At 41.1% G+C, this 18,716-nt stretch overlaps 2 protein-coding genes, 1 non-coding gene and 1 pseudogene across 3 annotated transcripts; 3 read left to right on the forward strand and 1 right to left on the reverse strand.

Annotated features, from left to right (window-relative positions):
• Positions 1-310: 310 nt before the first annotated feature.
• On the forward strand, positions 311-5,736 carry LOC105046153 (purple acid phosphatase-like; annotated as a pseudogene).
• Positions 5,737-6,591: 855 nt separating this feature from the next.
• TRNAH-GUG (transfer RNA histidin (anticodon GUG)) lies at positions 6,592-6,663 on the forward strand. The gene has a single exon. It is a non-coding gene; the product is annotated as a tRNA-His (tRNA).
• Positions 6,664-8,384: 1,721 nt separating this feature from the next.
• Positions 8,385-10,594, forward strand: LOC105045702 (pentatricopeptide repeat-containing protein At4g21065). The gene has a single exon (XM_010924068.3). It carries the CDS (start codon positions 8,558-8,560, stop codon positions 10,337-10,339), a length of 1,782 nt encoding a protein of 593 aa, XP_010922370.1. The 5' UTR covers positions 8,385-8,557; the 3' UTR covers positions 10,340-10,594.
• A 1,669-nt stretch (positions 10,595-12,263) lies between these two features.
• LOC105046152 (uncharacterized) lies at positions 12,264-17,516 on the reverse strand. The gene is made up of 3 exons (XM_010924676.2): positions 16,799-17,516; positions 16,262-16,429; positions 12,264-14,083 (listed from the first exon to the last, which is right to left on the reverse strand). Exons 1-3 carry the CDS (start codon positions 17,414-17,416, stop codon positions 12,368-12,370), a joined length of 2,502 nt encoding a protein of 833 aa, XP_010922978.1. The 5' UTR covers positions 17,417-17,516; the 3' UTR covers positions 12,264-12,367.
• Positions 17,517-18,716: the final 1,200 nt, after the last annotated feature.

The raw sequence follows: 18,716 nt of genomic DNA on the forward strand, positions 1-18,716 counted from the left end.
GAGATTGAACGAGGACATAACGGTGACAGAAGATAAGGATACGGCGAAATGAGAAGATTTGGATTGGATTTGATTGGATCTGCGATCTGGGAGAGAATGGAGCGACGGTGGATGAGATTTTGATCGATCATCTTCACCGTCCGTGTTATTTTGAGTGGTGTGAGATGGTGTGCTGCAATGTGTATTGTATAATAATAGCTACTTATTATTGAAATATAATGATGATTTGTTGACGTCCTATTTAACTATTTGTTATTTATGGTGTTTTGTGTTTGGATCGATTGCGAGAATCCAAACTCGAGCGGGGAGGATGAAGTGGCGGGTAGAATGCGGGAACCGCGAACGAATATTCCACCTCCGGCCGGTAGATGGTTATGGGAAAGTTCTGTATATGGTTCATCTGTCACCTGCTTCCTGGTGCTTAGTTGCATCCTCTTATTTCTCCGGTTTTGTACACAGGAGAGCAAGGGAAGAGAAGGTGATTGTCATGTTTATTCCTCCTTTTCTGGAATAGAATGCTAATATTTGTGTTTACATATTATTGATTTCAAATGTTTTCCATCCAAAAAAAAAAAAATTCAAGTGTTTATGAGTAGATCAATACTAATGTCTTTCTATGTAATGAGCATTATTTTTTTTTTAAACTTTTTCCGGTGTGATTAGTAGTTAAGGTCAAGGTTCAGTGTGAAAATTTAGTAAGTAATTTTGCAATCTAGGCCCAAGCTTTGTCCTCCATCCAAATCAGTCTAGCAAATAGGTCACCATAAAAACCTTTTGATGAAATAGCGAAGTAGGTTGTATGCATGCCATGCGTCAACATCATGCTAGAATAGAATCCACTCTCATTGGGTTGAATCACTATCAAATATCATTAGGCTGCGCACCGAATGTGTGTCACACTAGCCCAAATTAAAGGTCCAGATTTAGTAGGGATATGAATCACCTATTTAGTATGTATATGTATATATGTGTGTGTGCTTGTGCACCAGATCTTTGCATATATTCTCCCCACATGCCTTGTGACATATATTTTTATCTCAAACTTTTTGCACCAGGTCAAGGTAATGGGTCTGGGGGCACCAACATTGGTTACAGCTCTCCTCATTTTGAACCTATCTCTGGTGTGTCATGGGGACACCGCCAGCTTATACCTCCGGAAATCCGAAGCTGCTGTTGACATGCCTTTTGACAGTGATGTCTTCCAGCCTCCCCCAGGCTACATTGCTCCTGAGCAGGTTCTTCCTCCCCTTCTTACGTAATCTTCTGCCCTTTTCTTCGTTCAGAAGCCTTTAAAATTGTACTATTGTCACAACTTCATAAAAACGTCTGGAGATTGAAATATATATATATATATATAGAGAGAGATATATTAGAATCATGAGGTTTTGTTTTGGTTTCAGGTTCACATTACGCAAGGTGACCATGTTGGGAAGAGTGTGATTGTGTCATGGATGGCCCCGGTCCAACCGGGTTCCAACCTGGTACGCTACGGCAAGGTGTGAAACAAGCACGAGTCCGAGGCCCGTGCGATGGTCACGACCTATAAGTTTGGCAACTACACCTCCGGCTATATCCACCATTGCACCCTTAACGACCTGGAGGTTTGTTCGCTTTGCCCATTCCTTTGATGCAGTGTTTTAACTTTTTCACTTCTTTTTCCTTCAAAAACGTGTGGTATACTAACTTCCAAGTTAGCAACTGGAACTCCTATTCAAGTAATTATAGCTGGAAGGAAAACGTCCTCTTTTTATATCCCTACGTTTAAAACTCAAAAGCCAGGATTCATCACATTTCTGTGGGGTAACAGTTTGCTTCCAAACGCTTCAAAAAGAAAAGAAAAACAGTTGGTTTCCATATGCTTAACTATGATGGCATGCCAAACTTATGGGGTATGGTTTGCCAACCTTGCTGTTTGAGAAGTGTTTGCGTACTACAAGACCTATTTTTTTTCCTTTCTCTAAAGTTTTGATCAACAGGTGCATAAGTGAACTAATGCAATCGCTAACTCTGTCTGATAGAATCAGTGATTTTATTTTCTTTTAGGAATAGGATAAATCTTCTTGGAGAAGTGATTACTTTACTGGAAAACAGGGATTCTTGGTAGCTAACTCTAGCGCCTCAGGATACCGAAATCCAGTTCCTTGACCGAATCACCAAAAAAAAAAAAGTGAACCAGGATCCTTTGCATTGAGCGGTTTTTCTTGATATAGGTTCACTATTTTCATCAGATCACTAGTGTGGTTTTTGACAATAAATTTGTATAAGTTATCCTCTCCTCTATGAAGAACTCCTGTCAGCAACTATTGGTTCCACAAGTGGATCACTAGGAGTCCCTTAAAGCTCTTCAGTGCAGTCTCTTTTGACCCCTTTTGCCCTCCACCTCTTATTTGATCTGGAAGTTCCAGCCTTAGAAGCATATGCATAATGGTATATTGAGGTCTCTTGAACTGAAGCACAGGTATATGCAAACTTCATATCAACTTGGTGGACAACCTTCACTCCTTCAGTAAACCTATTTAGTCTAGCAAATGGGGGCAATTGTTTGAGATGGTTCTCACCATGTAATTATGTTTATCCTGTAGCAGTTAGCTCTCACCATTCTGTCTTTAACTGAATTAGCAATACCATCTCAGGTCAAAGGCCTTTTCCCCTTTCAAACAGTCTTTTGAACAGCTACAATTTAGATTTCAGAATGCCTTCATCCATCGAGATGCTATGAATATCTGAAAGATGTTTGAAAATGATGGTTAAAATAAGGAAATGAGTGATATATGACAGGAGAGATAAACCAAGATGAAAGACAACAGATAAGTAGTAAGGGCTTTGTTTAACGATAAAACAGTGCTAACTAGAATAACTCGGCATAGGACAGATCTCCGACGAACAGCAGTGCTTGTGCATTTGGGTTTGAGCAGTAGTGATCGAATGTTTGGTTTGAAGCGAATGTCTGACCAAGATCCCCTGCAAAAAAAATTCAGCATGTTCAGTTTAGTGCTATCACTGACCAAATATGTGGAGAAGGGTAGAGGGTACTGATCTATGATGCCAAATGTGTAGGGAACATCTGGTCCCACTTCAGGAGGGGTTGTGAAGGAGAACTGACGGCTGGAGTTCCCAGTCCCAATTTCATAGAAATAAACGGTGTTGTACTGCATGAAATTTATGACATAAATATATATATTTAAGTTCAAAAGTCTATTGAAGGACAAAAATCTATGGAGATTATGATATTGCCTTTAGTAGAACCAAGTTCAGTCTTCTAGTTGTATTCTGTTGTTCCAGATCTTATTTAAAACATGCTTGCAGATGTGATAATTCCATTCTGGTGTGCAAAAAAAAGAATTACTGAGGGCAAGTACATTGTTGCTCTTTGCTTGAAATGGAAGTTCTCTTTATCTGATTAGATAGTTCTTTCCAGAACTCTGAACATGTGATCACGCGGTTCTACATTAAACTCCAAATTTTCTTGCATTGAATAATGTCGAGGCTTATTGCTCTATCAACTTATTCTTTATACATCCAGCAATTAGAAAATTGGTTATGAAAGCTATTTCGCTGAACATGTTGTTGCTTAACACCAAAGAACAATTATCATAGCAAGAGCATCCTGGCATATATCATAATATCTGGCTGTTGAGATGGACTGTTTATATATTGCCGACCATTACCCTCTTCATGACAACAGGAGGTGGGACACATGGGCTAGATTCGTCGAGAGAAGTGCTGCTTACCAGCCCTGGATATGTGCAGCCGGCAACCATGAAATTGACTATGCTCCAGAGATTGTAAGTCATTGGGTGATTTACTAGTAAAATCAGTTGTCATTGCCATAAATAAGCATATTACCCTAGAACAAGTTTAATAGGCATCTAGTTCTGCAAATGCACAGTGCAAGGTTTACCATCTCGATACCAAAAATCTATACTGAAACCATCCTATTATAATATCAGTATGTGGTATGGTACGAGATGGTGAGGCATACCGAATATTAGTAGGGTATGAGACTGTGTACCAATTCGATACTGGCATAATACGATATATCTGATATGTTAAGGTACCACGGCAATGAAACCTAGGCATGGTTTATTATTATTATTATTGTTATTATTATTATTATTGTTGAGAATGATTTTATTAATATTGTTATCTTTTGTTGAATGGTTAAACTGAGAACAACCTCATATCAACTGTGGCACTCTGGAAAATAACAAACTGATTACGTGACACAAAATTATTCAATTTGTACATTTTACCATTTTGCGACCATCACATGAATTCAACAAGTTAATTCAAATATTTTTAAATAATTGTAGGGTGAGACAGAGCCTTTCAAGCCTTACCTGCATTGATATCATGTGCCATATAAAGCATCTGGTAGTTCTTCTCCACTTTGGTACTCTATAAAACGTGCATCAGCACACATCATTGTCCTCTCCTCTTATTCAGCATATGGTAAGAACAACTTTGGTTGTCTGTCCTAATAATGAATCATCTAGTGTTTGTGAATTATGTATGATCATTGTAACTCCAAGATGATTGTGCACTCTACAATGACAGGAACATACACCCCACAATATGAATGGCTTAAGGAAGAGTTTACTAAAGTAAACAGATCTGAAACCCCATGGTTGATTGTTCTGGTTCATTCCCCATGGTACAACAGCTATGCTTACCACTACATGGAAGGAGAGAGCATGAGAGTCATGTTCGAGCCATGGTTGGTTCAAAACAAAGTTGATCTTGTGTTTGCTGGCCATGTCCATGGTTATGAAAGAACAGTATGTTCCTTTCCCAAACTCAACTGTAAATTCTCATTATGTTCTCTTTTTGTCAGTACATTTTTGCTATGACTGTCCAACCTTAATTTATCAGCTACCTTCTTTCTAACCTTAATTTATCAGCTACTTTCTTTCTATGTTCTAGAAATCTGTTTCCTGAGGGTGGTTATGCTTTATGAAAATTACAATTGCTATATAACCTGAAACAACTCAAATGTTTTGGATAGTGAAGTAGGATGAATAGTTCAATTTTATTAATTCAAAGTTATCTTCTACTTGTTAACTGGTGCTGCCTTGCTCTTGTTGTAGGAGCGCATTTCAAACATAGCGTATAACATAACTAACAAGGACTGCACTCCAACCCTAGATTCATCAGCACCTGTCTACATAACTGTTGGTGATGGGGGGATATTGAAGGACTGGCAAACAAGTAAGAAACATTGTTTAGAGCTGCTTTTTTAGATCATGAAGTCTTCAATATTTTATTCCTATTGGATCTGATCCCGTTTAACACATATGGCTTCCATGTTGCAGCTTTACTCAACCTCAACCCAACTACTCAGCTTATCGAGAAGCAAGTTTTGGACATGCAATTCTTGAGATAAAAAACAGGACACATGCCTACTATGCATGGCATCGCAATGATGATGGAGATAAAGCTGTCGGTGATTCTGTATGGTTCTACAACAGATACTGGCGTCCCTATGAATAGATCTTGCAATACCAATTGTTCCTAGGATGAGAGCATTTTTTTTGAGAAACAACTTTAGTTTCCTTTAAAGCCCTCAACGATCATGGCTTCTAGGTTGGCATATAGAGACTGATCCTATTGGATTAGTATTCTGCATCTAGAAATTTAGATTTGGTTATGTCTTGGACCATGTTTTATGAATGTCGAACATTGGTTAAAAAGAGCTATATTGTTCCCAATTGTATTACTGCACCACAATCTCGTTTTCACAGCTCAAAAAGAGCTTGAGATATTGGAATTTGGAGTCAAAACTCAAATAGATGATTATGAGGCCAGAAGATTGGTAACTTCTGAAGGAAAACCGAACAGACGCCTTTGGTGCGTGGGCGGAAAAAAAAAAAAAAAAAAAAAAAAAAAGAAGCAAGACTTACAACCACAATTATCTAATTAACATGGGAACGTAAACAAGCCACTGAATCATCTCAAAGTCCATTGAGAAAGCTCGCCACCAACGGTTATTGAGTCATTCACCAAAATTAAAACAAGATGACCACTTTGTTTGGCCCAGATTAGATGATTCAAATTTCATTCAGAAGAAGAAGAAGAAGAAGATTAGATGATTCAATTAAGCGTTAGTCTTTGTTCAAATTTTAATCCGTTAAAAGCCCCTTTTTTATGGAATTATGCATGTCAAACATGAAATGCAGTGGTGGAGGATTATGCTGGTCTTATAAATTTGATGACAATTCCAAATCATTTTGAAACTGAACATTTATGAATGAGTTGCGTGAATTGGTGACTACAATTCTGTGTGTCTTATTTTGGAGCATTTGTGGTGAGAAAAATATCTCAAGGTGATAAACTCTCAGGGTAGATCTGGCTAGCTGCATTGAGATAAGAAACAAGCACTTCTAGGAATTGAAGTGCAAATTAATAATATATTTTATTTTTAAACTTCTGCAATTATATTCCCGGCAGCATAACATTTTAATTCAACTGTTGAATTTTTTGAAGCAAATGAGCGTGAAAATAAGAATCCTCTTGCGATTCTGGGGGATTATGAATGTGAGCTGGAACAATAAATCTAAGCATGGAAAAACCGAAGGCCCGTATTTCACCACAGTGGCTGTAGTTTAGTGGTGAGAATTTCACGTTGTGGCCGTGAAGACCTGGGCTCGAATCCCAGCAGCCACAAAGTAAGAATAATTTTTGTTATTGTTCTTTTTTTGCTGAAATTTTACATTTAAAGTATCACTTGTACACGACGGGCGGATGAATCTTTTAATATAAACTTATACTTTCATTGGTTTAATCATCCATTGTTTCAAAGTTTTGCTAATAATTTTAAATATACTTTTTATTTGTCTACTCACATGAAAAAAAAAAAGATAATTTTGCAGCCTTTTTGAACATTCATTTTGAGTTGTTATTCTTTTTTTGCAAAAACTTTAAAATTCAATGTCACTTTTTTTTGAAAATGAGTGATATAACAACTATTAAGTTATTTTTTTTTTCGAGGATGAGTGATATAACAACAATCAAGACATATTCATCTTGTTCTAGTTGTCAAACAAAATCTATATTTATAACCATCAATTTTAGTGGACCTTGTGTCATAAATTGAAATGTAGGGATATTACCACTAATTTGATGACTTAGAAATCTTAGCCTCTTAGGAGCTTCATACATCGTTATGCTTATTGTATTTGCCAATCAATTTTTTACTCAATGCTCATTGTAAGATTGCAAGACAAAAGCTAAATGACAAGATAAAAGAAGTATGATGAATATAATTGCCCAAATTAAATCAATGTTATGTTTAGATTTATGGTTTGCTCTTCTGCATTATGGATTAATCATTTTTCTCCTGTCAAATTACATTATGGGCATAAAAAAACTACATTAGATTGCTTAACATAATTGACATTACAAGTTTAAAAAAATTTACAAATTATCGATGTAAAAAAAGTTAATGTGCTAAGTAGCATGATGAAAGGATTGTATATTGAAGTAAGTATCACGTTGAACTCCCAATCTAAAAGATATGATACTATTTTTGTTAGTTCAATTTTTCTAAACATTGTTGGTCTTCCTATTATATGTTGATAATCGGTGCTATTGTACTGTTTTTCATTTTATGTCACATGTTATTTATTTCTCAAATTTTCCATCTTTTTCAAAATTTCCATCTTTTTGTTAAGTGGACAGATCTTGAAGGTAATTTCCAGTGCCTTAGTAATTTTCTTTTTTTATTTTTATGAAGTGCCTCTCTAATTTTTCTCATTAACATTTTATACATGTCTCTAGTGCGGATCATTCAAGATTAGCTGGTGTTTAGGATATGATCTAAATGCTCAAAGCTAATTGTACTCCTAATGCGTTTGCTAAATTGGGAACTTGTTGCAATTTTGAAGCCATCTTTCTCCCTTGATTGGACTCATGGATTTTTTTTTTTTATGCCATTCAAGGGCAGCCCTCTGCTAAACGTAGCCTTGTAAAGAAAGCTGCCATCAGCCCGTTCCTCGTGCTTTTTTTTCCCCCCTCTTCTTCTTCTCTGTTTTTTTCATTTTTCCTTTTTTTTTTTTATTTTGGTTGGGGGGCTAAAGCGGTAAAACAATGCACCCTAGTAAATACAAGCATCAGCATTCATCTACGATAGATCATGCAATTGAGTAGGCACGGATAAAAAGATAGTCCAGAGTAACCAGTACATGCCATTAGCAACTTATGGGGTCATCAAATCTGCCACACTATTAGTTTCTATATAAATATGAGCTGCTTCAAATGACCCCATCCTCCGAAGATCTATCAAGATAGGATGCATATCATCATCCAAGTCTACCGAACTTAATATCCAATTGATCACAAGTCCGAATCTCCCTGCAGCACGATATTGGGTGCTTTGAGATTTTGGTAGCATTGATTAGACCTCCTTAGGTCCACACTCAATTCCACCAAGCAAACCGTAATGCCATAAATATGACAAAAGCCAGCTGCTACCAGAGGGGAGCCAGGATCGTAACGAACGGAGCCCACGCTCGTGCCCTTTCTCCAATCTCCTCATCATCTAACCCATGTGAGATTGGCCATGACTACATCTTCCTTAACCTCACCGCCCCTTCCTCGCCCAAGGCCACAGTACCCCGAATCCCTCGACGGCCCCACCACCCTGTCGGAGATCAAACAGCTGCAGGCCGTCCTCATCAAAGCTGGCCTCGCCCACACCCGGCCCGCCCAGAACCGCCTCGTCGCGCTTTGCTCCGCCGCCCGCCCGCCTGACCCCGCACTCGACCACGCCCTTCTCCTCTTCTCCCGCTCCCGCAAGCCCACCCCTTTCATGCGGAACACAATCGTCCAGTCCCTCGCCAACACCTCCGCCCCTTACCGCGCCCTCCGCTTCTACTTTGCCGCCCACTGCGCTGCCGTCCCCCCCAACCACCACACCTTCCCCGCCCTCCTCAAGGCCTGCTCCCACCTCCACGCCCTCTCTGAAGGGAACCAGATCCACGCCCAGGCCCTCAAATCCGGCCTCGGCTACGACATGCTTGTCCGCAACGCGCTGATCCATCTGTATTGCTCCTGCGCCGCACTAGACCACGCGCAGCGGGTGTTCGATAAAATGCTCGAAAGAGATATTGTAACCTGGAATACGATGATTAACGGCTACGTCCAAAACGGGTTGGCCCGCGATGCGCTGGACCTATTCCGCGACCTCCAGCTCGCCGGCGTCTGGCCCGACGCGATCACCATGGTGGGCGTCCTCTCCGCGTGCGCCGTCGCGGGCGCGCTCGAGCTCGGCAAGTGGGCCCACGCCTACATCGAGAAACACCGGATGGATGGTCGAATCAGCGTCAGGACCGCCCTGATCGACATGTACTCCAAGTGTGGTTATATCGATCGAGCGCTGGAGGTCTTCAAGAGCACCCCAGTTCGAAATCTCGTTCTTTGGACGGCCATGATTAACGGGTTGGCCATTAACGGGTCCGGTCATAAAGCCGTAGAATTCTTCGATCGGATGGTTCACGATGATGATATTAAACCGGATGGAGTAGTCTTCATCAGCGTCTTGTCAGCATGCAGCCATGGTGGACTAATAGATGAAGGGCGGAGATTGTTCGATGAGTTGAAAACTCGTTACAATTTGGTTCCACAGATGGAGCATTATGGGTGCATGGTGGACCTCCTGGGCCGGGCTGGACGGATAGAGGAGGCCCTCCAGTTGATCAGACGCATGCCGTCGGAGCCCAGCGAGATCGTATGGCGGACGTTGTTAGGGGCGTGCAGGGCCCACAGGAACGTCCAGATTGGTGAGTTGGCGATGAAGGAGATCCAACGGCGGGAACCACGTCACCACGGGGATCACGTGCTTCTCTCTAACATCTACGCCTCGGTGGGGAGGTGGGAGGACGTGGCGTACGTGCGGAGGGCGATGAAGAGGATGGGCATCTCAAAGGAGCCCGGGTGCAGCATCATCGTGGTGGACGGCCGGATTTACTCGTTCGTGGTGGAGGACGCATCCCACCGTCACTCCGAGGAGGTGAGGGCGGCGCTGGAGAGGATGGCGCGGAGGCTGAGGGAGGCGGGGCACGTGCCGGACACGAGAGAGGTGGTGGCGCGCGTGGAAGGAGGGGAGGAGGAGAGGGAGGAGAAGCTGGTGCACCATAGCGAGAAGGTGGCGGTGGCGTTCGGTCTGATCAGGACCGTTCCTGGGACGACGTTGAGGGTGGTGAAGAATCTGAGGGTGTGCGCGGACTGCCACGCGGCGATGAAGCTGATCTCGGAGATCTACGGCAGGGAGATCGTGTTAAGGGACCGGAACCGGTTTCACCATTTTAAGAGCGGGTCCTGTTCTTGTGGCGATTATTGGTGAGAGAGTTGTGGTAACTAGAGATTTAATTGAGCCAACTAAAGTGTAGAATGGGATGGTATGAACCTTGTCGCGATTTTTTGCTTCACAACAGCTTGAATGAATATTTCAGAATCAGGAAAAAGAGAAAACGAAGAAATTATATAAAGTTTGGACGTTGGTATGGTTATATATCATTCATGTAAATCTAACAAGTACGACATAAAAATTATTGAGACCACCATCAACATCATATAGTCTTCGGATGGGTCAGCTTACTTTACTTTTTTCTTTTGTTTTCATAACTCTGCCAAAGATTTAGGTTCAGATATCTTGCTTTAATTAGGGACGGTATTGGGTTTATGAGGGCTGTCCACCATGTAGCTCTTGGTTTACGAGACTCTTTTTGATCCCTCTCCCAATTGAAATCTCACCTCGACCGGAATGGAGCGTCAGGGGTATAGGCATGAAAAGAGTATAACAGCTTTTGTTACAATCCAGCAACTCTTTAACGAGTATAATAATATTGGAGCATCTATCATGACCTAACGACTCCACTAGTGAGCATTCATTTGCTAAAAAAAGTCTGAGAATATATCATGACCTAACAACTCCACTGATGAACATTCATCTGCAAGAAAAGTCTGAGAAAACTATGGGCGGAAGGTCATTACCTCTTGATGCCAAAAGAAAAAAAAAAAGAAAAGAAGAAGAAGAAAAATAAGTATGGCACGGCTAATCTTGGACAATTTGACTTGATATATCTGGGGGTGCAAATGAGTTAGGCTGTTCTCGAGTCGCTCGGGCTCAGCTCACTAAGAGCTTGCTTGAGCTTGGCTCAGAACATGGCACTGTTAATCTTGGACAATTTGACTTGATATATCTGAGGGTGCAAATGAACTAGGCTGTTCTCGAGTCGCTCGGGCTCAGCTCACTAAGAGCTTGTTTGAGCTCGAGCCAAGCTAAAACATATTCGAGATCTCTGCTTATAATTGACGAGCCGTGTGTGAATACATGGTTGCAAGCTCCGCACAGCTCGATTTAAGGACTCAGTTCAGCTTGGTTCATTAGCACACCTCGGTATACATGTCATGCTACTGTGTGTATATGGGTCCTCAACTCTTGGGCATGACTTGAGCTGCTTATGGGCCTGACGGGCCGCCCATCCCAGTACAAATGTGGCAGGCTTGGGCAGTTAAAATAGTACGTCGCATAGGATTGGGCAAAAAAAAAGGCCCGACCTGAAAAATCGTGCTAGGTCTACGAAAATTAAAAATTGGCCCTGCCCGACCTAAGATTGTCACATATATAATTAATACATACAGTTTCTACGTTAAGTATATCAACTAATGATCTGTTATAAGAATAAAATCTTATACTAACATGCTAATGAATACGTTAATATCGGATCCGGCATTGACCTTTCAGGATCGGACTTGGACTGGACAAATGAAAAAGGCCCGATGTCCTGGCGAGGCTGGGCCTGGGGATAATTACTGGAGAGTCCGGCCTGACGATTAGCTCTAGTCATGACTCCTGAAGCTCCAATTACTTGAGCCATTCCGTCATCGGACCCAACGGGCGGGGACAAAGCCAACGGCCAGATCCACTTGCGGACCTGCACGGCATGGCCGGTTGCTCTCATTGTTCCCTTCAACGTGGGACAAAAGCCTGGACTGATCTTCTTCTTCTTCCTTTTTCTTCTTCTTCTTCTTCTTCTTTTTTTGTGGTACAGGGCTGATCTTTAAAGTCAGGAACCTCTTCTTGAACCGCCCTGGCGCCCCACGCACGCCGCACTCCCCCTCCCCCCACCCCCACCCCCATTCACACCCAAAAAAAAAAAAAAACAAAAAAAAGGGAGAGCGTTTCCTTTGACGCTCGGATTCTCCTGTTAGGACTAGTACACAGCCTGAGCCTCTCTAGTACAACCCTGATTTCAGTTCTTCATTACAAGTAATTGTTTTATTAATTCATTAAATTATGTTTTTCCCTCATGGTGATAGAACCTCACCGCATACCATATATAGACCATGTAAAAATATATAGAAAGCTTTATGCGCCGGGAGCTTTTAGTTCACAAGATATTTCATACAGATTGATGTGACTGCCAGGATTCTCCCACTGAAGAAGCTCCAAGATCCCGTTCTCTATCTCTCTGGTCTCTTTCATCAAGCCTCCAGTGCAAAACCCAAAGGTAGCCAGGCAAAGGACCACTTGGCTCTTCAAGTCCTCACCTACATCCACATCATGCCTCTTTACCACTTCTATTGCATGTTGGAGGAAAAGAGCAACGACCTTCTCGGACTCTTCTTCACCGGCGCTCAGAGACCCATAATTTCCCAGCTCAAGGTCATTAGGCTCGCTCCTCCTCGGCAACTCCTTTTCCAGTTTTCCTAATGACTTCACTCGAATGACTTCCTCAAAATTCTTCAATGGAGAGCCAATGATAATTTTGAACTGCTCCAGATCTCCCCCGATGGTCTCTTGGATCTCTTTCCTAGCAGCTCCAAGCCCATGAGATTCTTCTGCTAAGAACTCGATGCCATGAACCAGGAAACATAGTAACTCCACCAGCTTTGACAGGGAACCATGGAGCTTGTAGTAACAAGCCACAGGGAAAGGCAAGAACCAAAAGTTAGGCTCCATCTGAGCTTCATCAATGTACTTCCTTAGTGCATTCACTTGTTGTTCTAGCTTCTTCTGCTTCTCTTTCAATGGCACAGGACCTGTGGATAGAATCAATGACTCAATGCACTCGTTGAGTGTCCGAAGGCTCCCGGATAGTTGGGCTCTTGCCAGAGTAGAAGCCCTTGTGGGTTGTAATAGGAGCTCAACAAGTACGGAGCAAGAGAGCCCAATGAAGGTCTCAGTGAGTCTTGCAATGGCGAAGACAGTAGGAGGGCCATAATGTCTCCTGCCCAATATTATTAATGTGGAGATGACAGCGGCGATTCCTCCTGCATGGCCATACATTCGACTACGTCGTAGAAAGCTAGTGAAAATAATCCATGGGAGGAGGGCTAAGAACCTAAGTTCCATAAGATTTTGAGAGATGACCGATCCTAATACTCCATAGACCGATCCGATAGCAGTCCCTTGCGCTCTATCATTCGCCAACTTAAATGTGGCCTGTCTCCATGGGGTGATGGTGATGGCTACAGTGAGACCCGACCAGTACCCATTACTTTTGCTAAAGAGCACTCCAAAGAGCACGGCAAGGCCTAAAGAGAGCGAGCACTTCAACGCAACCACAAGCCTTTCACTGTTTCCGTTCACGCAGCAAGGATTCTTGGAATTCCTTCTTTTGGTGCTAGGATCATCTTTGGACGCGACTGTGGCCTGCTCAGTGGTTGGCATCACCCTGTTTTCTTGGGCACCGTCGGCTGAGGGGTTGGTGAGAGTTCCATTATAAAGGAGGTCAATGCAGAAAAGAAAGAACAATAATGGTGAGAAGTCTTTGAGATTTTGAGGGATAACAGGTAATGCTAGATGGGGTTGATCTAGGGGCTCTCTTCTAGCCACGAAGTTTTCTTGTTTTGTGTTAGCCATGATGTTTTCCTGTCTTAGTCTAAGAATAATGTGGTCTCTTAGGCTGAGCAGATTGCCTTTGAGCTGTTGGTCTGAAAATTTTACAGGAAATGATTTGGTGGAACTTAGAGCAATCTCCATTCCCTTTAAAGGCGTCTCTATGTTTTGCAACCTATCTGATGGCTCCTTCGGATGGAGTGGTATGAACCTGAAAGGAGGCCTTTCCCACTGTGAACTTGCCTGTCCAAAAAATTGAGTGTAATTTAAATCATTAGACGAGAAATTGAGAAAAATCATATAAATATATGTGTTTTGAAGCACTTAAGGCATGAAAAATTGTTTGTGAATTTTACGATAAAAATAAAATGAAACCACTTAAGAGTAAGGTCAACTGAGTTATTATTTACTCGTGGCAGCTGCATAGAATTTGCAGAAATTTTGCACTTGTCATGGCAATGCAGTCTACTAATTTACGTTATCGTGCCATGATGTTATCATGGCCTCGTACGTAGCAGCTCCTTTTCTTTGGAAAAAGGTATATGAGTGGCGCTGTGAAGATTTTGATGGTAACAATCGTGTGATACACGTTGGTATTTCACTAGTGAGAATAATGAAATGCATATTTGCCCCTCAAACTGTACGTCATGCATTTAGAGATTGAAGGTAGCAGTATTTAAGGACCACTATGCATCTCATGTAGTTTTCAACGTGCAGCTTGAGGTGGGTTGGATTATATCCATTCCCAATACTTGCATTCTTGCTGGCTAGTACTGGTGGACCAATCTTTCGTCAGAAGGTCTATCGTGCAATGGCATTTATACAGAATATAAGTTAATAGGGTAGGTTACGTGCATATTGGACCTACCCTAACCAACTATAGTGTCAGACCGATATGCAACCAATGCTGCGTCTAAACAGTTCTACAAAATAACCCAAACCCCCAAGTGCTCTCTTCAGGGAAGCTTTGCAATATGTTCCTCTTTTGAAAAGAAAGAAAAATAAAGTCCATGAAACTTTCATCAAGATAACTAAATGCAGTGAAAGTAGAAATCAAATCCAGATTTGTTGTATCAACCTAAAGAGGCTTTACTAGCTAGCTTGGCAAGCTGGTGCCCCCAGAAAAGCTTTGCATTTTTGTATCCCTACATCAAATTTATTGCCCATGCCATGCTCTAATTGTTTAAATTCCAAATTGTGTCCGACTTGTAACGACCCATGATTTTTTCTAAAAAAACTAGTTGGAAAATATTATTTAACATGCACCCTCATGAATCCTCACTTATTCCTTCTATTTAAGCCCTGGCATTTTTGTCAAAATAATGATCTAAATCCATTCAAATTCAATCGCAAATACTATAAGTTCACTCTAAATATATCTAAATCTAATCACAAGTACTATAAGTTTCATCTAAATCTATTCAAATTCAATCATAAGTCTCATAAGTTCAATCTAAATACCATGATCAACTTACAGTCCAAGTCCATGCAACAGTGATTGCTAGTCCATAAAAGTTATGAGTTGAGTCCGCTTTAACATCACTTGTAATGACATATATAGGATCTTATCCAAAATATTAGCTTAAAGGTATTATCTGGATTTCTTTGGTTTTGAATGAGCATCCAAAATCTACTTAATGTATAACTGATATGGAATTAAATACAAACCTGCATGGATTATTACACATTTTAATCAAGTTTAGAATGTAAATAGTGATAAATTTATCAAAAAATGCACTGCAATATAAATCGTGCAGAAATTTCTAAGAATCCACTCTACCGCATTATTTGCTGCGTAGAAAATTTTCTCCACTTTGCGGTGGGCTGACGGTTGTCCACTCCCCTTAACCAATGCGGTCCGAGATTGTAGGATTAACTAGTCAGCATCAGCTTGACGCTGACGAGGATACCAGTTGGACTGCTTGATTATCTAAATGCGATTCTTTCATCAAAAAAAAAAAAAAAAAAATCTCTAAATCCGATTCTTGGTAAGCCTCTGTGGGCCCTACATGATGTGGATTTGTTATAGCCATCTAGAAAGGGGTCTTCAACAAAGTATGATGACATTCTCAAAATTAAACAAGGTATGATGACGCAGGGTAGCACTTCTCTTCGTATGTTTGTATTTCATAAAAAGCCCACAATATACGAGTCTTCGGTTATCTTATCCTTCTTTCAAAATCTTTCCTCTTCTTTCCTGATCAGATTCTGTGTTACATCGAAAGATCGCTTATAACTTAGAAAAATAATGATTAACTTTTGCTAATACTTAATAAAGGCTGGGTGGTCATTGCTTCCTTAGCATCCAAAAAAAACCTTAGAATAATAGATTAGCCTCTCTTTCTGTTTGGTCGATCCGACAAGGATTTGAGAGTTCAGTAAGGATGATTGCACAAAGCAAAAATCAAAAACTAATCTTACTTGCTTTAGTTTTATATTGTGAAGAAGCTTAGTGCTCTCAGCGGTTAAGCATCTGGCCTGAGAGATTAGTGCGGCCATGCAAGCACTATTATCAGCATAAAAGGCATTCACCAAAAGCCTCAGCCTCTCCATCGCCATCTCCATGTATAGCTTACTCTTCTCTCTTACCTACGATAAGAATAACACCACAAATGGTTATAGATGGTTGTACTTTTAAAAGTATCACATTCTTTTTCTGGCAAGAATATAAAACTCTAGTTTTCATATATCTACATCTGAAAATATATAACGTGAAAAGTGTAACATTCCAACGCTAAGTGCTGATCTCTAAGGCTTGCGTGTTATGCCATTCTTAACCTCTTTTTATTTGTTTATTGTCATAGAAAAGGAAATGTGAAGAGCAGATAAAACAGCCAGTTTGTTCCAATTTCACGTAGCCTCCTATTTTCCTTGCAAAACCTTCACTTGTATTGCACGTACCAAATACCAGTAATAATATATATATACGACATAGCTTCCGTATGGTAGATGCATTACCTCATAGCATGCAAGGCGAGGATAGGGGAAGAGCAGTGCAAGAACCGATGCGACCACTCCAACCGCAGTGCTGGCCGCCACATGAATCGGATGCCACACAGCCTTGACGTCATGGGGACCGACCTGCTCGAACGGAGCTGCGTAGATGATGACGATCTGGCCGAGGGCGATGCGCTTGGCGATGAGGTCGGTGGAGCCCAGCAGCGCAACCGCAAAAGAGCTGAGAACCACCGCGAGGGTGGTGGTGGTGATGGAGAAGCCGTCAGGCCGGAGCAAGAAGAGGAGGGTCAGCATGGCAGGTAGTACTCCGAGGAGTGTACCGTACAGTGCACTTGCGGCACCGTGCAACGAGTCCCCCAGCGTCGCCTCCCCTGAGATCAGAATCGCGGTGACGTAGGAGAAGGCAGGGAAGGTCAGATGGGAGCGGAGAACGCTCGGGGTGTAGATCGTTGCGACGCCAACGATGGTGCATGCTAGTGCGGTACGGAGAGCAGAGCCTAAGCGAGAGCGCCACAAGGAGCGAGCATGATTGGTTGCAAGGGAGGATGGTAGGTTTGGGGTGGTAGTGGAGGTGGCACCTCCATTTATTGGAAGTGTTGTGCTTCTACTAACACTCATTTGGAGAGGGAGACAGAGAGAGAGAGAGAGAGAGAGAGAGAGAGAGAGAGATAGAGGAGAGAGTTGTGAAGCGAGACAAAGGTCAGAAACGTTGCTTTGTTGTTCGACCACGGGCTATCACAGCTTGATGTATGCATGGAGAGAGGGTTGGAGGGGTTTATGTAGTGAGAACCAACGGGTTTAGGCGGCAAAGTTGACCCACCAAATGGGTCCCAAAGCGTTCTATAACTTTTGAGGTTTTTTGACACTTATTTTTCTGTTCCCTTAGTGACTGCTTGGTCGCGATTAGAGATGCTTGGCCGTTTGTGGCCACTCTTTAGATGCCACTTGCTACGAGACATGTAGTGCAGAGTCGGCTATGGTATTAATCGTGGTGATATTTGCTGCACATATACTTCGTCCTGATTTATTTGATAACTCTCTCCGGTGGTCCAATTATTTGCATTTTCGTGACTGATATCTGACGTCAGGATGGCAAAAAGAGTTTTCTCAAAAATATTAAAAAAGAAAAAGAAAAGTGTGGTGAAGTTAGAGAACATTGGACAGAGTGCTTCTCTGAGTGAATGCTAATGCTACGGCGGGCAATTCGCGTTCACGGACCATAAATAAACCGTACCGATCTGAAAATATAATATAAATTAATTCCATCTGAATATGATTCATTTAATTAAACGAATCGGCGGATGAAATACGAATATGGCACGAATATATATATAAATTGATACGATATAATCTGTCATGACGGATCAAATAGGTACATGACCCATCTAATGATCTATTTAATTATTTAATTTATTTATAAAATTTAATCAAAATCATAAAAATTTAATTAAAAAATTAAAATAATATAAAAATAATTTAATTATCTACTATACTAATTCACATCTCTGAATTCCATCGTTATTTATTTTAGATTAGAATTATAATTTTTTGATTTTTTTCATTTACCTTTAAATAATTTTAAAATAAATATATTAAATATATTTAAATATATCGTGTAATCTGTTAGTATGTTTTAATCTATTTAATTAAATAGATCAAAATGTATCAAAATGGGTTATGCGGATTAATCCGCTTAAGGTATGAATTTGTAATGTCATAAATAAATCGATCCATTTATGATCTAAATTTATTTATTTCAAATTTGAATCCATCGTACCATATCGTATCCGTATCAATAGGTTGTATCGAAAGTTATCAGCCCTAGCTAATGCCCAGCGCATCCTTTTTGACAAGGGATGCTTGTGCCTGTTTTGACCTTTTTTTATCTTTTTTTTTATATATATTGGGTTTTGGCCCT

Source organism: Elaeis guineensis, chromosome 5 (assembly GCF_000442705.2).
Source record: "Elaeis guineensis isolate ETL-2024a chromosome 5, EG11, whole genome shotgun sequence".
Lineage (NCBI taxonomy): Eukaryota > Viridiplantae > Streptophyta > Magnoliopsida > Arecales > Arecaceae > Elaeis > Elaeis guineensis.